Here is a 25,742-nt window from a genome sequence, read left to right as displayed (position 1 = left end):
AGTAATAACTTTGCAGCAGTTCTTGCATGCTTTATAGTAAAAGAAATGAGCACAAAGGGCTCAGGGGAAGAGGCCCTCGCTCTAAAACAACACTCACTCACAGAGCTTCCATTGTGCTGGAGAGGAAACCACTGCTCAGAATGGACCCTCAACACAGCTGCAAAAGAGCAGCCTGACCCGCACACACACCTATGGCCAAATATAAACCATGCAAATGTCATGCAAAAAATGTCATTCGAATTAACGATTTTTATGTTTTTAAGAAAAAAAAACCCATAAAAATACTTTTTTTTGGAGCATTTTTATTGAGTAACCACATTTTTCTAACCAAGCTGATATATATATTTTTTATTGTATGCATAACCCTCATGTAGAATTGTTAGATTTTTGCTCAAATCAAAAAAGAAAACTATATAACTATATTTAAGTTAGCTTTTTCACTATATACTTTTTTTTTTAATTTACCTTAAACTCACCTTACAAAACAGAAACCTGTCAGATTTGAATACATGTGAGTCTGCATGCATGCATAAGAGTCTGTGCGTTTTTGTGTAGGACAAGGATGCCTACAGAGAGGAGCCTGATACATCCTATCTCGAACATTGTGATGGGGCCACTGAAGAGACAGATGTACACTCCCACAGCATGACTCTGAGGCTCAGCAAACAAACAAGGGCCGATTCGTCCCCACCTGCAAACTTTTTTGGAAGCGTTTTGGCCCAAAAGCAGGCTGACCAGACACACAGAGCAGATAAACGAAGCATGGGCCAAACTAATGAAAATGATTTAGGTTTAATGTCCCATAAACACAGCTTGCCTCAATTAGTTCCACCTGAGTGACATCTATTAAATACTGTGACATGACAGACACGGTGTCAGGGGTCACACTGACAAGAAACGGGGCTGGAAGGTCACAGTGTTGCCTCTTTCTGTGTGGCAAAAGCTCACACTTAAACACTCATGCACAGCATAATGCTCTTTGAATCGCAAAAAGAAGTTTAATACAATATTCAAGACTGCAAATCTCTTTTGGGGTCTACTTCAAAATAGAAGAGAATAAGCCCAGCAACCCTTGATACAGTCCTACAGTATAAGATTTTGCTTAAAATGTTGGTAAAGTCATTATAACGGAGCATAGTGGCAAAGAGCCAGTTCAAAGGGAATTTTCCCTCTCTACAGTTCTCCCGTGGCTTTAACCGAGAGCAGACCGCAGGAATCCACTGCGGTGCAGTCGAGCGGGAGCACTTTGAAAGAGGATATCACACACACATTTACTCCCGCTCCATCGCTGCACCTCTGGAAAAAAAAAGAAATTACACCTCCTGTCTCTTTAACAAAACAAAGGCCTGTATGGAGAAGTTTAGCTAGGAAGCCAGACCCCAACTTCAGTCTCAGAAACAGAGTGAGGCGTAAGACTGTTCCATTACCATAGAATATTCCATTTGGATTTAGGGTTCCACCTATTGTTTAAAGCTGCACTACAGAAGTTAAAATAAACAAAAATATCTTATAGAGGAGTACGCCTACAATAATAATTAATTTTTTGACATGTCAGGTCAGATTAAGTGGGACATTTCAGGTTTACACTGTTCCCTCTCATTTATGTTGGTAAAAGAAAAAATAACTTCACAAATAACTTGTGAAATAAGTACATTTTACATTTACACCTCTAAAGTTTTCCAGCGTGCATTTAAAGTTAACATGAAATGCAAGCAGTGCTGTTATTGTTAAATAAAACTATTACAAATGATTTTTGGTATCCATAATTTTAAACTTAAATTAAAATGAATATGAAAACTCAAAATATAAATGTAAGTATATATAAGATGTATTTCGTAATGACTAATGTATTTCGAATTAAAAAAACATTAAATGAAAAAAGAATATTGGCCAAGCCCCAAGATTACAACTTGCAAACTGACCGGATCGTTAAAAGCCAGAATGGAGCCAGGTGGTTGGAGGAGAAGTGTTGATGTCAGCCAAAAAGAGGTGGAGCCTACATTTTGATGAAGATTATGCACACAAACATTTTTATTTGTTAAAATGTGTCGATGAATCATGCACAATAAGATCAGGAACAGATTAAGAACGTAAAAAGCGTTCATGTTGACTTTAACACACTCACTGTGTTAAAAAAATACATTTTAAATAGGTAGTTCATCCAAAAAAACTAAACAAAAAAATGTCATCATTTACTTCCCCTGAGGTGTGTAAATTATGACAAGACTTTTGATCTTTCTGGTGAAATATCCTGAAATCTGATATTTACATATTCAGTCATGATGCTACTTTGAATAAAGAAAATAATAATCTTCAGTCTGAAGGCTGCATGACCAAAGCAATAGTTTAGATTGAGACCATCAAGAAAGCCAGTAGCCAAACTCTCCAGGCACCACTGGAGAAACTGGCCGCAGCCAGCTCCACAATGCAATTTCCTTTCGCAAACGAGGGAAAAATGTCAGGCAGCTGTTTCCAGCCGCAGAGAGCTGGGAAGAAGCAGAGTCAGAATCAGCCAGACAAAGGAAAAAGAGCAAAAACCATGCATGAGGCACATATGCTCGGTTAGGCCCGAACCAAGCATTTTATTAGTGGGCTGCATGAAGTTGTCTGATGAAACCCAGGGGTCTCATTCCCTGATCCATCTCCATGCACAGCCCGCCCTCCTGTGTGCTAAGCTTCTGTTAAAGCCATCACTGCATGGTTATTACAGCGCTGGCACAGTGTACACTTATGACATCATTATGTGCTACCCGTCTGAGAGCGTGTGTCTGAGGGAGGGGAGATGGTACGAGCAGACACAACCTCAAACTGAACTAAATGTGCACCACAAGCAGTAGCGCACAGGAAATCAAAGGGAAATGTGAGAGTTACATCACTGGTTTCGTGATGTATGTTTCAGGAAAGTTATATATACACATGTAAAAGAGTTGTGACTGTCAGAATATCCTTTTTTTCTTTTTACTTTTTCTTTTTTTAATAAATGACTGCTAGGGAATTTTTTTTTTGTTCAGACTGCATTGATACCTCCATGATGGAGGAAAAACTTTCAACCTGTGTGACCCTAATCAGTACCATAGTGTGAAGTTGAAGGCGTCTTTTCCTGAGTGGAGAGCTCTCTACCAGACACACACTTTGATGTTCCTTTATCTGTCGAGTGGGACAGACAGAGCCCAGCACATGCTGTTGTCCGATAACCACACTGAAACACAAATGTGACTCAAAATGTTATGCTTTCCCACAAAGTAAAAACAGTAAGAGGAAATCTGGCCAAAGTTAAAGAAGACTGCCGGCAAGGCTCTAAAACTGATCTCGGAGCCACCCTGGGATGGTCAGCCTTTCCATCATTGGTCCAGTACGGAGAAAATGAGGTCACTTTGTTGTTAAACTACAACTCTTTGATCAATAAATCTAAATAAGTAAAAAATTCTGTAAGACAATGCCCTAGTAACCACCCGGAACACCTTATAATTGACTAGCAATACCCTCATAACATTTCTATTATGTACATTATAAACTTCACAGCATATCCAAACTGAGTTTATTTGTACATTAAATAAAATCAATTTAGTATCTAGAAATCTATTAAATCGCAAAGCAAATCAACAGACTAAAAAAAAACTACAAAGATTGTTTGACAGATTCTGGTGGGCAATGTTTCCAAATGTTACGATGTTATAATTCAGTATTACATAATCACGCCTGATTGCCTCATAATGTTAGATTCACAATGAAAGGTTGAGTGTGTAAGTGTGTGTTCAACACAAATGTCTGAAAAAACCCACACCATTCACTGGATGGAGAGAGGGAGAGAGAGAGAGAGAGAGAGAGAGAGATGGAAGGAGGTGGATCTTTCACCATCTCTTGCTTGTAGGAGTTCTCTTTCAAACAATTGCTCTGTATCTCACTATGGGAATGCCTCCAGGCATGATAGACTATGTAAGCACCGATAACACCACGGTTTTCCTGGTTGTTACTGAACTTCTTATTAGTGGTGTTTCCTATCCTAGCTAAAGCGTTAAGGCTATCTAAGGCTAGGGTATATTTGACAAACCATGTCGTTTCCAAGGTTATGGCGGGAAAAGAAAAGGATGCCCCTTCGTGCTCATGTCTAGCATGCATGTGGATTCATGATCTTGGGCAGGGATTTGCATCTGATGTGTATTGCATGCATGGGGGGTGTCAAGCATGTCCAGGCTGTGCTGGTGGATGCGGAAAGCTGTTCACACTGTCATGTGATGCTGTCCAGGATTCTAGAGAGAAGGCTTTGAGTGTCGGCATCTTCCAAAAATGATCCAGTATGCTCTGCTGTCCTTCCTTCGACAGAGGGTGCCCAACCTGGTGATCTTTTTTTGTGGGGGGATATTATGGATTCTGAGTTTGCACCGCTTTTTGACCAGCAGTTGCTGGCGGACTGCGATGAGGTCGAGGGAGATGAGGAGGAAGATGAGGATAGGAGATTCTAGCTCGCCTCCTCTGAGATGAGCCTAATGATGAGGAGGATTATACTGTCTTGTCTGAAGCACAAGTGTCCAGGCCCGTGAGGAAGCAGAATGGTAATTAGGCATCGGCGTTGGTGGATTGCCACCTAGTTACGTTCTGTTAACATGCTGCAGCTAAGCTTGGCATTGCTTGGCCTGTGACTCCCAGGGATCCGGGAGTTAAACAGGATATATGACGAGAAAAGGCTCTCTTTCGGCCTTCCACCTGCTTCCAGCTGTATCGTCGTGTATAGCAGAGATGAAGCGGTCATTGGATAAACCCTTTTCTCACTGCGTGCCTGTCAAGGGTTACTCAATGTGAGTGAGATGGAGGGGCTTGGGCTCTCTAAACCTCCCATGGTCAAGCAGTCAGTAGCTCACCACTTGCATCGAACAGGCAGACCACTCTCTCATGGGCCAGCCCCTACCTCCTTGGGAAAATGGAACACTTCACCACTTCCATGTACCAGAAAATGTAAAAGTCTTCAGCACAAGTGGTGAGGGCACTAAACATCACTTCATCCCTTAGATTTGAAGCGGCTCTTCAGCCTAGCTGTTGTGGGAATGAGACAGACGTGTGACCTCAAGAAGAAGGAAGGGGAGGTGTTTGACATCTGCCTCCGACATAAAAGAGAATCCCATCCTCCTGTTCCCCCTCAGTCTGTTCCTCCGATGCAGAACAGGAGATTTTTGAATGCTCCCAGAACTGCAAAACCCCAGAGCACAGAGCAAGCGGCCCCACTCCCCTGTTGCTCCGAATGCTAAGCCATGGAGAAAGCAGTCATTTGCAGCAGTGGCTGCAAAGTCCAGGTCCACTAACCCTTCAGATAAAAAGAGAGGGATAAATAGGATACAATCTCCGCATGGGTGGGACAGGTAGCACCTAGGGTTTACTGTGATTTCAGTTTTCATAGATGGCGCCAGCACTTCATCTATGGAACTGGTTCAACAGAACCTTCTGGCTCCTCATCACGAGACGTGGAGAGAGTGTCCTGCACATCCGTGGGTCATCATGACTGTAACCAAGGGTTACCAAGGGACTGTAACTCCGTGCATGTTCAGTCAGTGCATAGGGGCAGCGTTATATCCACTGAGACACAAGGGTCTCGGAATATCTGCTTATTTGGATGATTATCTGATATGCGCTCATTCGTGGGTGCACGCAGACATGGACAGTTGATTCCATCCCTGGAGATGGGGTATCTAGGCTTGTGTATAGAGTCATGGCATACCAGGTTATGCTCTTGGAAAGAAGTATATCAGCGTTTTACCAGTGCCTAGCCCAGTTTCGAGTGGGGAACCTGGTCTCGTTCAGGACCTGTCTCCGCCTTCTGGGATTGATGGCTTCAGCGTCGTTCATGGTCCTGCTTGGCATGTGTATTCTGGACAGGAGTTCTGTTGGGGGGCGTGTTTCTGAGAAAAGTAGTTATTTTTCAGGGGAAGATTGTTAAATGGTCATTGGACACCTCAGCTTTGCAGACTTCACATAAATAGCTGGAGTTAATGGCCATCTTTCTAGCCTCCTGAAGCATTTTCATCCATTCTTGAAAGGTTTTCATTCTAGTCAGGACAGACAACATAACGGTGGTGGCATATATCAATCTCAAGGGGGGAACGCGTTTGTTGCAACTACACAATCGAGCACACAAGCTGTGCAATGCACGTCCTGGGAGTCTTGAATGTTGGAGCAGATCTCCTGAAAAGGGGCAACCCGTTATATGGAGAATGGGTACTCCAACCATAGGTGGTGAATCAAATTTGGTAAATGTAGATCTCTTCGCCTCGTGGGCATACCCAAAATGTCCACTGTATTCCTCTCTCAGGGACGAAAATACGCATTTGGGTGTGGATGCGTTGGCAACTCAGAGCATAATGTGTTGCTATAAGCATTCCCACTGCTGACTCGAATTTCTCCCACCCTAGACAGAGTAAGAGAAAACGGATCATCTCGCCTTATGATACACCTTCGTTGGTTAGGGAGGCTGTGGCTGGTAGAAATTTCCCAGCTCCTTCGGGGGGAGATAATTTTTCACCCTCACACGGGATGACTAAATCTTTGGCAATGGCCTGTGAGGGGTTGAATCTTAATACACTAGGGGTACCCCAGGAGGTTAAAAACACTATACAGAGGTGCAAGAGCTCCATCAACTTGCTCTCTGTATGATCTGAAATGGTGGGTCTTTGAGGACAATGCTTCTGAACAATGGGAGAGCATTCTCTACTATTAAGGTTTACCTGGCTGCTATTTCCACTTGCCATGTAGGGTTCAAAGGAGTTTCAGTGGGTCGGCATCCTCTTATATGCTGTTTTATGAAAGGAGTGATGCATTCGAGACCAGTATCAAAGCTACTGGTCGCCTCATGAGATTTGTCTACGGTCTTGAATGCTTTAACCCAGGCACCGTTTAAACCTCTGGAGTATTCATTTTAAGCTCCTATCTTTGAAAACGGTCATACTACTTGCTTTAGCCTCAGCTAAGCGAGTGGGGGAGTAACATGCCTTGTCAGTTCATCAAGCATTATGCTATTATGTAAACAAGACACAATTCTTAAGAAAGGCTGATCAGTTATTTGTTTCGTGGGCCACTCATTGTAGGGGTAAGCCGATCCCCTTGCAGCGCCTCTCCCACTAAATGGTGGAGGTGACTGAAATAGCCTATACATCTATGGGTCTTCATTCCCCAAAGGGCCTTAGAGCCCATTCTATGCAATGTATTGCTACCTCATGTTCAAGGGGATTTCAGTGGGAGATATTTGTGCAGAAGCAAATTGGACTTCCCCGCAAACATTTATCAGATTTTACCATCTTGGTGTCACTGTGCCTTCCTTGGCTCATGCAGTTCTTAAAGTTCGCTTTTTGGAGAATTGAAAGGTTATCTTTCTTCCCTTCCAAGTCTGTTCGCATGCTTCGAAAAGTAAGCATTACAGGAGTTGGCTATATCATTCCCATAGTGAGATACCGAGCAATTGTTTGAAAGAGAAGTTTAGGGGATCACAGCTGTATGTATAGGGAGGATGTGGGGTCTTAGTCATTAGCTGATATTGGTCCATCCTTCGGACAGATGTGGTGTAACTGGTGATTCCATAGTCTATCAAGCAAGAGAACCAGGGTTAAGCAAGTAACCCAAAATTTTGGGGGGAATTCAGAAAATGCTGCACTCTATGAGGAGATTAATTACTTTACAGCCCTCACTAAATAACGGTCTTTGCCTGTATGCCAACTCACCAAACAAAACTTTTGGGATGTAGCCTAAAGTGAATTTTGTGCCTGTGTGCCCGTTTTACCACCATGCGAAATTTCACATAATTTATCAGCGCTTGTGAAGCTTCAGAGACAAAAGGATTGAGAAGAAGAGAAGTGTGAGAGTAACAAAATGGGGGTGGCAGTGCAAAATTTGAGAAAGTCATAAAGCCTCTGACATATGGAACATATCAAAGAAATGTCAACACGTCGGTTTAGCTCAATTATGCGATGTGATTATCTGTTGATCACTAAAGTCTGAGATGCTAAACACTACCGTTAGGAACATGGTCTAGTTATTTTAAATAAAGGAATATGAACTATGAAAATAACGATTTCGTGTAAATACAGACTAAGTGAAAACAAACTTGACATTTAGTAAATATTTTAAAAGCGTAAGTAAAGGTTTTCAATATATTTGTAAAGTGAAAATACACTGCAGGCAACACTGCATATTTTGACAGCATACTCACCAAAACAATGGCAAATCTTTCCTCTAGCTCTGTTGGGTCAGGCATGGGAACTTTCAAGGGCATGATATGATGCTTCATCTCAGATTGCCCGTCCACACTCTCAATATTCCCCATATTTAACTTTTATAATGTCGTCCAGACGCAGGATTCAGATACTCTGTGTCTTCTTCAATCTTTACCCCCCGGCGACCTTTATAAATCCAATATAGCTTACATCCAATACGTGCGATCACATTCCACTTTTGTTTGGTTTTGTTTAAAAAAAGAAAGAAAAAAAAGTTCAAAAAGATAAAGTGATCCGTTTCATTACCGATTCCTTTATCGGCACGAGTGTTACAAATTATGATATATCTAATGTCTTAGATTTAAATCATCTAAGTGAGTAAAAAAGTATCACTCTGATGTTCTCTTAAAAAGTATTGTATTGCCGATGTCTGGACAATCCATGTAAAGCAGCTAACGTTAGTTCTCTTGTTTCTTCTTTTTCTGATATCTCTCTTCTCGTGTTTTTGCTGTGGATTTTTGTTTATGATGTGTTTTGGGTGATCCCGATTAGTGCTCATCTGTTAACTCGCTGCGTCCGACCTCACAATGAAATCTATCGACATACGACTGATCACACCCTCTCAACTCCACACACACTGCTCATCGCTAGCGTGAAGCTGAATGACTGGGGTTTTCTGTCGCCATCTCCTGGCGGAACGCTGGAACTACAGCATTACTAATTGGGAATCCCAGTAGTCCCCGCTGTGGTATTTTAATGACTTTATTCATGACTGTTTGGCTTTAGCCATGCCTACTACAATTCTCTTTCGAAACAGTGAATATCACAACTGTTTATTCCTCTTAACATAATTGGCTAATTCATTATGAATATTTTTAAGTGTGTACCAAAGGCATGTTGAATCTCTACATCAAAAAACAAAACAAATCTGCGTTTAAAGTGCAAATGGCATATTTATTAAAACGGCAATACAGGCTGTGGTTAATAGGGTGCAGAAGCACTACATTTCAAAGTCAAAAACATCTCTGTTGTCCTCCCTACGCCTGTGTCTTTCTCACAATAACTAATTCTATACTTCCATGACACAACTCAAGCATTTTTGTAACATTTTTGAGCATCCGTCTCTCAGAGACTCATTGGCACTTCAATTTTAAATAATCATGCTGTGTTTCGGTTCAAACATACATACATAAAATATATATTTAAAATCTTAGAGAAAAGATTGACACGTTTTTGATATGTGTAAAATGAATAGTATAGTCACAAACATGAGGCTAAAATATGTTAACCAAAGATATAAAGAAATGTTCTGATAATAATTAAACACATTGAATTTCAAAGAGGAAACAATAAAAAAGGATTCCTCCTTCATCGACTTACTTAAAAAATAATAATAATAAAATAAAATAATATTTTGCAATTTGGTTATTCTGAAATGCATGATGGAACTAATCTGGAACTAATCAACTCCAGATGAATCTTTTTTTTTTTTTTGAGACTGGAATGAAATGCAATAAACACTGAAAAAAATCACAGCTGAACAAGAAGCTCCTACTTCTCATTGCTGCATTCTCAGTGACCCATAAAGTGCATGAGCTCAAAAGGCTACAAATGAAAATACTTAAATATTTAACATTTCTCCAACTGTAGCTGTGTTGACTCAAGGTGGAGCCCTCATAGCCTTCTTGTGCTAACATCATTTGTTAAAAATGGAAATCAAGCAAGCTATATTTTGGGTGAAAGCTAGTGGCACAGCAATTCCATGATCCAATCTTAGTCCTGACACCCTGCTCTAGGACCTTCTGCTAGAGTCAGGATAACATCTCTGAAACCAGCCTCCACTTTAAACGATTGCAAATAAAGTCAACATGGGAATGCCAGTCAGTCAGTTGGTCTCATGGGACAAGTCATACCTGAAATTATACAAATAAGAACATACATAAGCAAACACTGTGTAATCTCAGTGTAATCTACAGTAAAGAGTACCGCACATACCACTGTGATACTCCTGCCTTGAGATCCAGCTGACGCAAGTCTATCTGAAGCTGAAACAGAATGCAGATTGAAATTCAGTCATGTAAAGAGGATCTGTAATGTCTGGGGTCTTGTTATCTCACTCGTCACATGATGAATACCTTTCCAAGAAGTTCCTTTTCACGACTCATGAAGGAAACGCTGTTCTTGACAGACACTTCAAGATGTTTCTGCTTAGCTTCTTCATGTGACATGTCAAAATCAAATCTGTAGGAGCGAGTGAAAGATGGTGAACATTCGGCTCTCTGTGTTAGCACAAAGTGATTTGATGAATGTTCCTACAAACCTCTCATTGAACTCAGGTTTGAGGCTTTTCTTCTTAACACTGGTCTTCCTTTTGGTGACCCGGTTCTTGTCCGGAAGCAGAATAAATGAGATGTATGTGTCTGGAGGATCCTTAGAGTAGGACGGCAAGTTCCTGCGCAAGAAAAGAGAATTCGGAAAGAAAGGGAAAAAAAACCTGAGGACCACAGCATGTAATAAGGCTCTTTTTTTTTTATTGTATGACTCCTACCTGCAGGCATGGACAATAATGACCAGTCGCTTCTCAGATGAGAAGGAAACAGAGAGCTTCACCTGGGCCTTTCCAGTTGAACTGGCATCCTCACCTCTGTATTTACATCCAACCACACAAATAAACCAACACACGTGTCAATGTCCGTAACTGACTGGTTCTGCCTAAGAACACTAAAACACTGTTTACAAATGAAATACAGTTCCTCTTTAGCTCACCCTTGGACGGGCACACTTCTGTGTCGGAGCTCACAGTTGGCTGCAGCCGCTGCGTCTCCAGCGGGGATGACATGATCTGAATCCTCTGCACTGCTACACTGAGCCAGCTTGCTGTCTAGGAGCTTTTCAACACACAAGATATTTTCGTTTCATTTATACTACCAATAAAATGTATGTCTTCGAAAGAAGCATTTTATGCTTATCCAGGCTGATTTTTATTTGATCAAAAATGCATTAAAAACATTCATATTCAGAAATATTATGAAAATTTCAAACTACTATTTGAATGAACTGCAAAGTGCAATTTATTCCTGTGAGGACAAAGCAGAATTTTCAGCATTTTTTTCATGATTCTTTGATGAGGTCAAAGTTTAAAAGAGCAGCATTATGTGAAATCTTTTGTCACTTTATTAATGTCACATTTGATCAATTTATTGCATCCTGGCTATTACTTAATTACTTAAAAAACTACCAGTAGTATTGTAGCAATTGTGTTTCATTCCATGCCGAATACAATACACTACACCACCAAAAGTATGTGCATGTTGGAACACGGCTGTCTGTATTAATAGACTTCATTCTGGCTGAATGTAAACATGTCCTGCTGTTCAGCACATGCTGAATGTGTGTGTGTGATTTCTAACCTTGAGTTCAGCTCTCAGCAGAATCTGACTTTCAGGCATGGCTCCATCCAGACTGAACCAGCGGTCCAGCACCAGATCCTTCTCATCCAGCAGCTCCCTCACAGGAAGCACAAGAGAGCCCAGAGCCTGACCCCAGCTGTGAGAGAGCTACAAACACACACCAGATTCATTTAAATACACTCCAGTGCAGACAACTTTATGTAAATATCGTCCTTCTGATATAAATTCACTCCTTAAAATCAACATTTACTGTAAAATAGTTTCTCACTTTGACTATAAGTGTGTCTTCTGTTGGAGTATGACTCAGGAAATGAAAAGCTTCATCCCACTGTGGAGAAGTCGAGCGATTGACAACCTTGCAGGGGAGACATGATTCCTTCGTGAGTCTTCGATAGTTTAACAACATCAGAATTAATCTGTCAGGACTTGAGTATCTTACTTTGGTTCGGTAGGATATATTTTTGAGGGACAATTCTGCTCCTGCATTCGGCTCTTTCCCGCTCTTTTTTAACTGGAAACAACAGTACATTTTCAGAGCTAACTTATTCAGTTCATTGAAGCAAAGTCGATGCTAAATAAAAGCTACTACTAATTAAGCTGTGAAGAAATAATTCAGATGTTTGAACTCACAGGAAGACCATGTGCTCTCTCAACATACACAAAAAGCAGTGCAGCAGAAGGAACCATTTTATTCAGGTAAGACTGACGATAGTTGTAATGTAGGATCTGAATGTATAAAAAAATCACAAAATCAGTTGAAATTATTGAATTCGGATGAACAATTTAAGCATATATAATAAAAGCCCATAACCTGTTCAAGTCTGGTGGGATCTGAAACTTTAGGCACCCATTCCAACACAAGATGAAGTCGTCCAGACTTCACATCATTCAGAGTATACCACTGCAGCAGGACACAGGCATAAAAAGGTGTACACAAGTATACAACCAGATATAGAAAGTATATGTAAAAAAAAAAGTTATACATAAAACAGAGAGAGCCTCACCTGATCAGTAAACTGAGAACTGATGAGGTCTCGGAGACTCACTTTAACCCTGCAACCAGATAATAAATCAAAACAGGAACAATACTGACATTCACCAACAAAACTAAAGAACTGATTCTCAAGTCACTATCCAAAACTTTGTAACACAATCTTAACTTCCACTTTGTAATGAATCAGATATATTTTTTGTTATTATGAGTTCAATAACATCACACAGGCTCTGTTACATTTGATAGGTGCATTTGATAACTTGATAATATCTTACATTTTTAAATATATTAAAATAAAATAAAAAAATAATAATAAATCATAACATTCAAAATATGAAGTTGTAATCAAATAACTACAGCCTTGGTGAGCATGAGACTTCTTTCAACAACACAAAAAAAATTACCAACCCCAAACTTTTAAACAGAAGTGTTGTTTTTCCTTATTACTTAAGAATCAGTAAGCTACTATGGTACAGTAAAACTTCAGCATAGAATTCTGAAAGTAGACGAGGAAGGTTGCCACCTCACCTGCCGAGGAAGTCGTCCTGATCAATGTCTTTATCATAAAGGTCAAACTCTACCTCCTGACCTGGCAGCTGGGTCAAGATCACCTACAATACAAGCAGACAGGTACAGTATGCATAACTTAAAAAGATCTCTTTGCAATGGGGACCTTTATTTTCCAGAGTCAAAAAGGAATGTTTAAATGAAGTGACTCTTAAAGCAGAAATCAGCTAGACAAGATGGAATCCTTGTGTTTTAAGAAATAAGCCATATCCCTCCATGATACACATGAAATAAATTAGCATGCAGACCTCATAAAGTTCATTCCAGGTGGGGTTGAGGTTCTCTTGGATGACCTGACTCTTGAATGCCAGTCCCCCCACTCGGATCTTCACATACGGGTCGCTCTTCCCCTTCACCATCCCACCCATTAAATTGTCCTTAGCAATGAGACTCTGGGCTTCTACCAGGTGGATCCGCAGAACACCCTATATTGAACATGGAATAATTATAACATGTACATCAATCTTATATATTTTTTAGTGCTGTCAAACGATTAATCGTGATTAATCGCAGCCAAAATAAAAGTTTTTTTATACATATGTGTGGACTGTATATTTATTATTTATATATAAATGCACACACACATACATTTATATATATTTCAGAAAAATATGTTATGTTTGTATATAAAATATAAAGGTATGATATAATGTAAGTATTTTCGAAATCTAATCTGTATGTGTGTTTACAGATACATACATACATAATAAATATACACAGTACACACACATATATTATGTAAACAACAACTTTTATTTTGGATGCGATTCATCTTTTTTTAAAAATTCAAAAGACATCAAGATTTACACTTCTTTACAGACTCACCTCAGATGCAAAACTGCTGTCTGGACTGGTGTGCTCGGGACGTTTTGTAGTGGGAGTCACTTTTGATACCCCTGAAGACACTTCGAATTCAATATCTCCCTCTCCGGGTGATGGAGTCATGGGTGTGGTAAGGATGGCTTCTTCATTCAGCCACAACACCTGAAACAAACAACTCCTACATTACATGTCTCAAGTCTTTAATTATCAAAATCAATCTATCTTATCTTACCCTGAGCATAGCTGTGATGTAGATACGGCTGGCTGGTCCGGACTTTTCTAGCTGAAACCACTGATCCATGCTGAGCTCAGCACTGGAGAGCAGACGGGACAAGGGGATAGACAAACTTCCCAGAGTCAAAGACCTGTCATCATCCTTCACCTGGGACAGATGGAAGCAATTACAGTGAAGAAATACTGTTTACATCTATTTATACACAAATAAATGAGCACTTGAAAGGATATCATTGCAGTTACATCATGAAAAGGGGTAAATTAATAGCACTCTAGATTTAATATTTCGCAATAACAGTGATTATACTGTACCTGGATGTCGATATCTTGTTTGCGTGGGTCCTGAATAAAAAATGTAAAGGCATCCTCCCATACTGGATTGTTATTCCCATACACCGTCTGGATTTTTAATTATTGAGAAAACATATATGAAAGAGTGACTCCAAAAGGTATAAGCATGCCACAAACTTTACCTATATTTTATAAGATTTATATTATACCTTGCTCTCTTTGGTGGTATCCTGGACAGATATCTGCACCATGGGGTTGGGGTCCTTATTACCTTTCTTAAACTGAATAGAAACACATCCTACTAAATAACATCAACATTTTAAGCACTCTTTGAACAAAATAATAAATGCTGAAAGAAGGGTAACAGTGGTGCAGAATACAAACTTACAGGTAGATCTTGTGCCCGGTCCAGATAAACAGTCAAAATAGCAGCAGAAGGAGGATCTGCTGTCTTACCATATATCGTAATGTTTTTATTCCTCTCCAGCACCTATATTTGATATGGGTTCAGTCTGGATTTTAAAGGAGAATCTCAAGAAATACACTATTTTTATGGTTTGTCGTGTAAGAGCTTACTTCGTTTAGGCGCTCTGCAGAGGGCAGCAGAGAGAGCCATTCTAGCTTGAGATGAACCTGACCTGATGGTGCGTCCTTTAAAGTGTACCACTAAAACCACAGTGGAAACAATGCATTGCAATTATAAACAATACAGCGGCATAACTGAGAAACAGTTGCTGTTTATTCAAATGGGACATCACCATCAACGGCTCTAGTTTACTTTAAATGGAGTGATGTCAAAATTAATTGTGGGTCTGTCGCATCGAGTTGGGTTTGTTGCTCGTGGGACAAGCATCCTCCAATCACATACCCTTATGCAAATATCCTAGCAAAGATGCTAATCAATTGGGTTCATGCAACACAGAAAACTAATGTGATTGGTTAGCACCAAGCTTCAGAAACGCCCTCCGTCAAGCGTTAACGCTGGTGCTCCATGTGAAGGGGCCATTAGGGTGGTGAAATAAACATGTTTGCCACTGATTTAAAGGGTTAGTTAACCCAAAAAATGAAAATCAACCTATATATTACTCACCCTCAAGTCATCCTAGGTGTATATGACTTTCTTCTTTCAGATGAATCCAGTCAGAGTTATTTAAAAAATTGTCTTTGAGCTTTCATGCTGTTTAATGCCACTCAGCGGGTGTTGCAGTGCATCAGTCCAAAAGAAGTGAAATAAAAAGCACCCATCCAAAATATAAAAGTGTCTCACATGGTTTCAAGGGGTGAACAAAGGGCTCCTGTAGCAAACTGATGCATTTTTGTAAGACAAATACCCATATTCAAAACTAATAATCACTTTAATGTAGCTTGCACCAACAGCTGTGCAAGGAAGCAGCTCCGGGAGGATGACGTATGATGCGCTGGTGAGTCTCATGAAAACTAACGTTTGTTAACAGGAGCAAAGGAAACAAAGATTCCTTGCTTGAGCAAAGGAAAACGAGTCACCTCTTGGCTTATATCGAAATCCTTCAACATTGTTGCACTTCCGCATTCGTCACTTCTGAGCAGCGCATTCGCAAAGCCGACATCATACACCATCTGTCTGGAGCTGCTTCCGTGTACAACAGTGAGCGCAAGCTAGATTAAATTGATTATTATATTTTAAATATTTCTTACAAAAACGCATTGATTCTATACAGGAGACCTTTGCTGTGTGAGCTGTGTGAGACACTTTTTATTATGGATGGGTGGTTATTATTTCACTTCTTTTGGACTTATGCACCGCAAAACCCGCTGAGTGGCATTAGACAGCTTGAAAGATTAAAGACAAATTTGAATATAACTCCGAACGAAGTCATATACACCTAGGATGACTTGAGGATGAGTAATTTATGGGTCCATCTTCATTTTTGGGTGAACTAACCCTTTAAAAAACATAATGCAGAGCAATAATGTAAAAGGTTTTTGGTGTAAAAAAAAATCATCAAATGAAAATAGAACATCAACGAAAAATTATCTATAAATATTTAAACTGTAGAAGAATATTTAAACTGTAGTGTGTGTGTGTGTGTGTGTGTGTGTTTGTGTGTGTATAAACAAGAATTAGTCCACAAGATGTACCTCATCCAAAAGAACTGCTTTCTTTACAATACCTAAATCCAGCTTCATTCTAAAGAAATTATAATTCACAGAAAATAGAGAAAGACAAAAACAGAAAAAGCATTTTAAATAAAGATATATTTATATTTGTAATATATTTCTTTAACTCAACTACAATATTTATATATTTGTATAAGTATTCATTATTATATTATGATATTATTATATTATTAATGAATTAATACCTCCCAAGAAAGTCATCCTGGTCAGGGTCTTTATCAAACACCTCCAGCTCCAGCTCTTGACCAGGTACTTCATGAACAATGACCTAAAAATCACACACAGTCACACAGAACACAGCTAAAAATATGTGACAAAATGTAATTAAGCACATTGCTGACTTAGAAAAATGCTTCAAAACTTCTTGATTTGGAATAAAGAACCTTACAATGATCAGATGTTTCTCTGAACTTGTGCTTTTGCTCTAAGCTCATCTGATCTCACCACATGATAGTCACATACTGCACTATTACACTTTGTTTTTTCTTGCTGTTGCCAGCAGTTACAAGAGTCAGAACACAGTAAACACCTACACAGTGTTACAAGCTCAAAAAACCCACAGCTTCCCCTTCATCAGAACCTTGACACTTTATTCAGCAACCACACTGATCACATGCTACACATCAGTGTTGTGCAGTAATGCATTACTAATTTGATTGTTTTTTTTAGTAATGGAGTAATTTAACGCCTTATGATTTTAAAAATAGTAATTAATAGTTACAAGCCGAGGTATCTGCTCGATTACACTGCTGACAGAATGCAGTGTTTTAGAATCTAGAGATTGTAAAAAGGACGTAACAACACGCACTGTTGAATCAAGCACCAATGAATTAATGACCTGCTCCTGCGAGACGAGACGCAACAGAGTGCAGTATTTATATAAAATATAAAAAAAAAATAAAAAAAAAAAAATATATATATATATATATATATATATATATATATATATATATTCATCTATTTAACAAAAGCAACATGAACTACTAACAGGAGTAATAGTATGCAGACTTTCTATTTATGCTATAACACGAGTTTGCAGCATTGAGCAATGCAGTGCTGAAATTTGCGTGCTCTTGAATCCTCTCATTATAACACACGAATTGCAGTTACTAGTAATGTAACTAATTACTTTTGCAATAAAGTAATCAGAACAGTGATGTGATTACTTTTAAAAGGAGTAATCAGTAATTTGATTACATTTTCAGTGTAACTTGCCCAACACTGCCACCCATACACATCTCTCTCTGACCTCGTACATCTCCCTCCATTGAGGATTTAGGTTGTTGTCCACATGATGGGAGGTGAAGGTCTGCGTGCCCACCCGTAGCACGGCATACGGGTCAGACTTCCCAGATATCACACCTTTCATGTAGTTATCCTTGGCAGCAAGGTTTTCTGCCTCCAGCAAGTGGATACGCACTATACCCTGTGGGAAAACACAAAACAAGGTTAAGCTGAGTGCAAGAGTCGTGCCTTAAGGGAATTGTTCAAACAAAAATTGAATTTGTTGAATATTTACTTATTACTTCACATGCTCATAAATGGATTCTCTGAGATCATTGGGTGCCATCAGAATGAGAGTTCAAACAGCTGATAAAAACATCACAATAATCCTCAAGTAATCCACGGCTCCAGTCCATCACTGAATGTTTTGCAAAGTGAAAAGCTGTGTGTTTGTAACCAAGAAATCCATAATTAAGACGTTTTAACTTTAAACTGTTACGTGAAAACAACATTATGCAGGTATTTTAGCTGAAAGCCACAGCTTGAATTACAAGATGTCTTAAGGATGTAGGGTTTTGCTTCACAAGATGTTAATGGATGGACTATTCGTGTGGATTACTTGTGGATTATTGTGCTGTTTTTATCAGCTGTTAAAATTCTCATTCTGACGGCACCCATTCACTGTAGAGGATCCACTGGTGAGCAAGTGATGTAATGCTAAATTTCTCCAAATCTGTTCTGATGAAGATAGAAAATCAACTACTCATCTCAGATTTTGGATGATCTGAGGATGAGTTTCAGCAATTTTCATTTCTGATTGAACTATTCCTTTAATTAACATATCCAATTGAGAACACGCCCTTGTAGTGCAACATTATGAAGCAGCTACACTGGACAAGCATGCATGATGAAAACTATGGAGTATTAAAGTACACCGGATGGATATTTAATAGTTAAAATAAGAAGGTTAACAGTTAAATACTCCAGTAAAGCACAGTGAAGTGTTACCCGTGGGAGAGGGGAACGCAGCTGTGCTACGTGCAGATTGGCCACCAAAGGCACAGTGAGACGATTGGGGAGAACCAGGAAAGAGGCGATTGCATCCATTATCATAGTGTCCGACATGGCACTGAAAATGAATGCAAGGGGTTCGTACAGAGAAAATGGCACAAACAAAATACATTTAAACTAGTTAAAAGCATGCTTCTGAATGATTATAATGAGTTAAGCTATGATAAATATGAACGACTGCTGATTTCCATGCTTTATTTATATAGAGGGAAGCTCAGCAGACTTTGAATAATCAGACCAGTGCTCTACTGATTATTAATGAATGAAGCAAATGAGAAGACAGAGTTACAGTATTAAAAATTCCAGTGGAGTTGCAGTATCTCTAAATCATAAAACCAAAACAGAAAAATTATACAAAACAAAGTCACTCACTTTAAACCGGGTATGTCTAACAAATTGGTCAACCCAGTCCAGTTGATGTCGAGTTTCTAAGATGGAGGGAAGCAGAAACAAAGACTGTGTAATAAAAAAGGGGGTTATTACGAAGCAACATAGTAATTAAGATGGAAAATGGTGTACTAACAGGTCTGCGAATGAAGAACATGGTGATGGCTCCAACGAGAGGAACATCTCCAATAAGAGGTTCCAAGATCACCCTCAATTTTCCATGGAGCTATAGAATAGGAGATACTGGTTACAGTCAATAAGTCTTTCATCTATTATCTCTAATGTGTCACGTTGACCTCCTCCTTACCTGAATGCCTTTCACTCCAGCTTTACAGAAGTACTTCTTCACCTCAACGTTGATCTCCACATCTCCAGCATAACTGCAACACAGCCACAAGGATTTAAATATGGCTAAAACCCAAGGGTTCTCAACCTTTTTTGGTCAACAACCTATTTTTTGGTCGTAAATGTCTTGCGAAACCCCAAGTAACAGAATTAAGACATACACTTTAAGATCACACTGACAAAAAATAATAATAGTCTGTTTTTGTAAATATAATCAAAAATACGATATGACTACTATGACTATGAATCTATACTATACTATGAATAAGACACAACCACAACTCCAAGTTTGAGAACTTGTTTGTCAAGAAAGAGACCAATAACACTACCTGATATAAAGATCCAGTATCACCTGACGTTTATCATGCTCAGTGTAGGCCTTCACCCCAACCACCTTCATAGGCTGTTCAAAAATAATAGTCTTGGTCAGTAGCCAACATGTTCAAGAAAAGGGTCTGATAAGCAGAAACTGAGAATCCATTCAAATATGAAAAACATATGCAGATAACTCAGTCTTTTAATAGAGATAAATTAGTTTACCCTGTCGCCCAGGTCAACTTTGGTGAAGCTGAGAGTTTGCAGATGAGCGCTGGCGGCTCGGATTGAAGGGGCAATAGTCTCAACCAGCAGCTTCTCCAGATACTGTCCAATAAATGGCCAGGCCTGCTGCAATATCTGTGAGCAAGGATAGATATGAACAATAAGAAATGGTAGAAACTCAGGAAGATGGCAATATCAAGTCAATGAAGAGTATATAATATAAATGTTTAATTGGATATAATGTGCTCTTTGAGAGACACAAACATTAGAGCATTATGTTTTGAAATGAAAGCATGCAAAATAAGTCTAATTTGTCAGTCAAACCTAGGACGGAAATCATAAGCACTGAGAAAGAAAACTATACAAAGCACTTTTTTCTTTACCGGACTGCTGTACTCAACTTCATAAAAATAATCTCATAACTTTTTAGATTGAGCATTAATAAAAAAATACTGATTGATTTTCTGTACACTGCAACAACTGAAATCCATCATGTTTAGTTTAACACCAAAATCATGATGAAATACAATTACAAAACTTACACTATAACATATTCACTTACTGGGTGTTTGCAAATGTCATCAGAAAGAGCAGCGTGTGTTTGTAGTGAGCTTTGAACCATATCCCACAATCCACCCTCCTTATTCCCACTGTCTAAACAAAAGTTTGTTTGAGGCAAACGTTTGAAGCCTGCATGCTAACAACAAAACCAGGTGTGCAAGAAAACTCAAGTATTATCTGTGAAGCGTCTGGTCTGCTACTGAGGAGGTCTTTTATGAAATCTCAAAGCCAGTATAAATTTTTTGTGCTTTAAAATTAGAAATAATGAAAGAATCCGGAAAATCATGGGGCAATCAGTCTGAAGACTCTTTTCAACAACAATTTCCTTCCTGATAAGCTCTTAAAGTCTGTGTGGTTTGTCTGGCCAATAAAAGTCTCTGAAATAACCAGATGTTTGGTAATTTTCATATATTTTACAAGGTTTTTCAATGTAGTCTGTGTGTCCTTTATTCCAAAATAAGGTATATTATGCCAATGACAACTGTAAACATTATGCAAAGACTGGAGTGCTGCCAAGCCGTTCAACTATTTATCTTCAGGGACTGAATTTGAAAACATACATGCTGTGCCCTCAGGATCATGAAGCAGAAACAATGAGAACAGCAGCTGCGGTCACGTGTGCATATGAATAACGAGTTTAATACCTTGTTCATCCATTCAACCTTTTCCACGTCAGGGAAGTTCACCTATGGAAAACAAAGAGTATACTTTGACTTCCGATGTCAACACATATAACAGAAGGGTTTTACATGCAGCATTTTTTGTTTACTAAATAAACAGTAGGAAGGTCAGAGCTGTTGTTAACAAAACACCAGCATTTTCCAGGGAAGACACCAGCTCTGCAGACACAGGAATACACATGGCAAAGGAACCTTATTTAAAGGTCAGTTCTGATTTCAGTGCAGATGTTTAACTATAAATAAATAAATAAAACATAATTTAGTTAAATTAAACATTTTTTAAAAGGACAAGGTAATTACATTAAATTAAACTGAATGTAACTTGACCCACCATATGCATGATTCCCAACTACTGCATATATTTTAATCTAAGACACCAGACAAATGTATATTCCTGCAGCAGTCCTCTTTCAAGTTTAAACATCATTTTGTAACAGGATGTGGGTAGGTTTATACAAAACACATCAGTTAAAAAAGCCACTATGTACATGAGAGGTACCCGTGGAATGTGCCACAACTGTTTCTCTGACCACAGGTCATATTTTTCTTAACAATTTTCAACTTCATGTTTTCCCATCACCCCCTCACCAAATTCTTGCTGCAAATGGTTCATTTTGCCATTTAGCTGCTGGTGACTCAGTCCCATGAGGTTGGTTACTTCAATGTCCAAATATAGCAAGGGCTGGACTGACTATGGAATGCAGTGAAGTTAATGAGGGAGGGGGATGAAGGGAGGGAGGCAAGGAGAATATAAATATGAACTCTGTCAGGGAGTGTGCTTGATGCTTATGAAAGGAAGAGAACTGTAAACTTTGATTGGCGGAGTTGGCTGACAGAAGCTCTCGTTATGATGATGTTGCAATACAGGGTCATGATCATGCATTCTGACTACAGATAATGACGTAATATAGTGATAAATATAGTACCAAAACTATAGTACCCTGTTAACAGCATGAAAGAAACCTTTTATATGTAAAATCAATGATAGTGAAGCATCTCACTGGTTACAACAGCTTTTTTATTTGATTTTTTTACTTACAGTTAGAATAACTAATTTATAGTTCATTTTTTGGTAATAACTTCTATGAACTGAAATACACATTAGCAACTATTAAACACGTACCAGTATCTATTCTACTATTGCTAGAAAAACTGATATGGTACCATTAACTATTTGAATATTATTAAATAAAAAGTAAGGATGGGTAGTCGGTTACTTGTAAAACTGAAATACTAGGCAGAATCAAAGAGTTGATATCTGAGCTACAGGACCCATAAAATTCAATGGAAAAAGCAATTGGTTACCAGTCACAAACATAATAATATATTTTTTTTTTATTGGGATTGTGACAAATACAGGTACTAGTTTGTAATGAACACGTTTCAGTGAATCCTCCTTGAATGCATACTAGTGAGTAGTAAAAAGTTAGTAGTAATGGTAAACGTAATTTGTTACCAGTCACAAATGGAATATTTATTTGTTATTGGGATAGTAACTAGTTGCAGGTATGGGTAGTGGGTACTGGTTTGAATACAATGCATATTAGTCGGAAGTGAATGGTTGATCTATCTAAACTACAGATCTGTGTGAATTTCAATTGTAAATGCAATTGTTTACCTATTACAAATGGAATATGTACTTTTTAATGGAATAGTGACTAGCAATGTAAATAAGTACTAGTACTCTTGTACTTTTGGAATAAGTACTAGCATGATGAAGGCCATTCGTGAAACGGGTCCATACTGGATTAATTTCCAGTTATTACAAAAACATAAGTACTGTAACATAAAAAAATAGATGTTATTTTAAAGGAATGTAGAACACTGAGTGTGTAGTTACGATGCGTATGATGTGTAATCAATAGTTACAGGTTGCACTGCAAGAGTAGGTGAATAAATATTTAAAATCATATCAGTAAATAACTGCAACATGAAATCATGCTATCATTGCCACAAAAGCACCTAAATATACACTTTTTACTCTTAATGTAAACAGGAATACCAGAGAAAAGCGTTAAGAAATCCTGCATGTCTATCTGCTCGAAGATTTCATGTGTTTATGGCTACGTTGCTGAACTGTTGGCTACTATAATGATGCCATTTATGGTATAAAGTCCCTTACCCATGCCGGTAATTCCCGTTTACTTCTAAACACCCGTGTAGTGGTGACATCCTGCTCATTGTCTAAAAAATACATTGCGCTTTGCAGTCGCGCTCGTTTTCCATCGCGACTGTGTTTCCATCCCATATAAACCAGGAGACCGAGCAAGACTAAACTGATACTGAATCCGAAATATCCAGCCAGGTAGACCGGCAATAAGGCACCGACGCACTTTCCGAAGGACCAGAGAACGGACACGGCGTGTTTTCCAGCGGAGTCTTGAGGCAGGGCCGAGTCTGCAGCGGCACCCGCGCTCGGCCCTGCATCCTCAGATAACATCGGCTCTTTCTGCATCAAATCCCGTCTTCTGTGAGCGGTTCCGCGCTAGACACTAGAAACCCACGCAATACCGCTCGAAACGAAGAGGTGCTGGACACGTTCTATTAAACAAGAACAAAAATGACTCGTAATTCGCTCACTCTACGAATACAGCACATCCGTCTGTTCCTTTGCAGCGGAAAGTTGAGCATTTCTAGTTTGCTTAAAAAAAGGGCGTGTTTTGAAGGTGTCAGCCCTCCTTAGAGTTCTCGTAAAAACACAACGAAAACCTTAAAACGTCTGGGTGTGGAATGATGTACATTTTCACGGTCTTCCTGAAGAGTTCGCCAATCATTTAATAGTCACTGAAGCCCCGTTATGTTACACTTTGAGCGACAGAAAAGGCTGAACGCGAGAACAGGGATTTTGAAGTTAAGATGCAGTGCATCAATAACATTTTAGCCTCCAGCAGCACACATTTAAGCGGTCGCATGGGTGTTTACATACTGTCATGTGACAACCAGTGTGGTGTACACTCCTGCACGAGAAGCAAACACTAATGATGCAGAAAAGGCACAAGACTGGGGAAAGCTAAAGCAAACAAGCATTTGTCTATTAACGACGACTAAATTATGGACTACTGGCTAAACTGCACTGCAGTCAAAACACTGTAGCACCTGGTTGTGTTGCTGTGCAGATTATAGCTGTATAATTTATGCACTGGTGTTCGATACAGGTTACAATCAGTGCAGCGTTTACTATCAAACGCAGCGATTTGTTCAAGCTCTTGCAACATCCAGACATATTACCAGTCCTTAATACACCAACCACCCTGCATTTAAATTTCTAAATGACATTTACTATATGCAAATAGAATATTCACTAAACAGGGTTAATGTTAATAGTTGAGGTCCATAGTTATTGATTTCTGCAACTTTAGTGCCTCAGCAGTTAAAACCCCCAGCCCTGCACATTTTTAATGTCTCCCTCATCCAGCAGACCTGCTTCAAATCGTCAGTGGAAACTGCAAGAGCTGTGCAGTGCTGGGGCACTTCACGGAGAGGATTGAGAACCACTGGTGTAGCAGACACAGAACAAAACATGGCAGGGAACTACAATTATGGCCAAGTTTCATGATCATAACATGCAGAGAAAGACAGTAGTCAAGTATTTTAACTCTGCAGTAAAAGTACTTTAAGTGCAATGCCAATGTGTCAGTGTTCCTTTAGAAAATGTCCATTCAAAGCTTAATATTGTACTTTTTACTGCACATTTCATATTAAATATAATTTAATACTAACTAGTTTTCGAATCTTTCTGTATTCTGTCGGTTTTCTTTTCATTTATTATAAAATTAACGAAAGAAAAAAGCAAAAAAAAAGTATATATATATATATATATATATATATATATATATATATATATATATATATATATATATATATATATAGGTCCTTCTAAAAAATTAGCATATTGTGAAAAAGTTCATTATTTTCCATAATGTAATGATAAAAATTTAACTTTCATATATTTTAGATTCATTGCACACCAACTGAAATATTTCAGGTTTTTTATTGTTTTAATACTGATGGTTTTGGCATACAGCTCATGAAAACCCAAAATTCCTATCTCAAAAACTTAGCATACCATGAAAAGGTTCTCTAAACGAGCTATTAACCTAATCATCTGAATCAACGAATTAACTCTAAACACCTGCAAAAGATTCCGGAGGCTTTTAAAAACTCCCAGCCTGGTTCATTACTCCAAACCGCAATCATGGGTAAGACTGCCGACCTGACTGCTGTCCAGAAGGCCATCATTGACACCCTCAAGCGAGAGGGTAAG

The 25,742-nt window shown here is 38.8% G+C and overlaps 2 protein-coding genes across 6 annotated transcripts in view; both read right to left on the bottom strand.

Annotated features, from left to right (window-relative positions):
- fmnl3 (formin-like 3) overlaps positions 1-8,784 on the bottom strand; it is a 42,534-nt gene extending 33,750 nt beyond the window's left edge. For 3 of the 5 annotated variants that reach the window (XM_052595043.1, XM_052595045.1, XM_052595048.1), the window contains exon 1: positions 8,192-8,783. In XM_052595043.1, the coding sequence (XP_052451003.1) occupies positions 8,192-8,305 (114 nt within the window). In that variant the 5' untranslated portion in view covers positions 8,306-8,783. Of the gene's footprint in view, positions 1-8,191 lie in introns of all 5 variants that reach the window. The other 2 variants (XM_052595046.1, XM_052595047.1) reach the window with 1 other exon arrangement.
- A 344-nt stretch (positions 8,785-9,128) lies between these two features.
- Positions 9,129-24,280, bottom strand: esyt1a (extended synaptotagmin-like protein 1a). The gene is made up of 31 exons (XM_052594472.1): positions 23,601-24,280; positions 21,443-21,484; positions 20,238-20,372; positions 20,027-20,100; positions 19,660-19,732; positions 19,489-19,578; positions 19,338-19,393; positions 18,903-19,023; positions 17,920-18,096; positions 16,856-16,938; positions 16,632-16,680; positions 15,090-15,179; positions 14,902-15,003; positions 14,723-14,794; positions 14,535-14,621; positions 14,221-14,370; positions 13,992-14,150; positions 13,415-13,591; positions 13,128-13,210; positions 12,610-12,658; positions 12,417-12,506; positions 12,236-12,331; positions 12,045-12,116; positions 11,874-11,960; positions 11,606-11,752; positions 10,962-11,083; positions 10,744-10,839; positions 10,516-10,647; positions 10,331-10,436; positions 10,191-10,240; positions 9,129-10,108 (listed from the first exon to the last, which is right to left on the bottom strand). The coding sequence occupies exons 1-31, from the start codon at positions 23,931-23,933 to the stop codon at positions 10,081-10,083; spliced, it is 3,228 nt and encodes a 1,075-aa protein (XP_052450432.1). The 5' UTR covers positions 23,934-24,280; the 3' UTR covers positions 9,129-10,080.
- Positions 24,281-25,742: the final 1,462 nt, after the last annotated feature.

This window comes from Carassius gibelio, chromosome B23 (genome assembly GCF_023724105.1).
Source record: "Carassius gibelio isolate Cgi1373 ecotype wild population from Czech Republic chromosome B23, carGib1.2-hapl.c, whole genome shotgun sequence".
In the NCBI taxonomy this organism is placed as follows: domain Eukaryota; kingdom Metazoa; phylum Chordata; class Actinopteri; order Cypriniformes; family Cyprinidae; genus Carassius; species Carassius gibelio.
The sequence above is the reverse complement of the archived record's forward strand: the minus strand, read 5'-3'. Positions and strand labels throughout refer to the sequence as shown.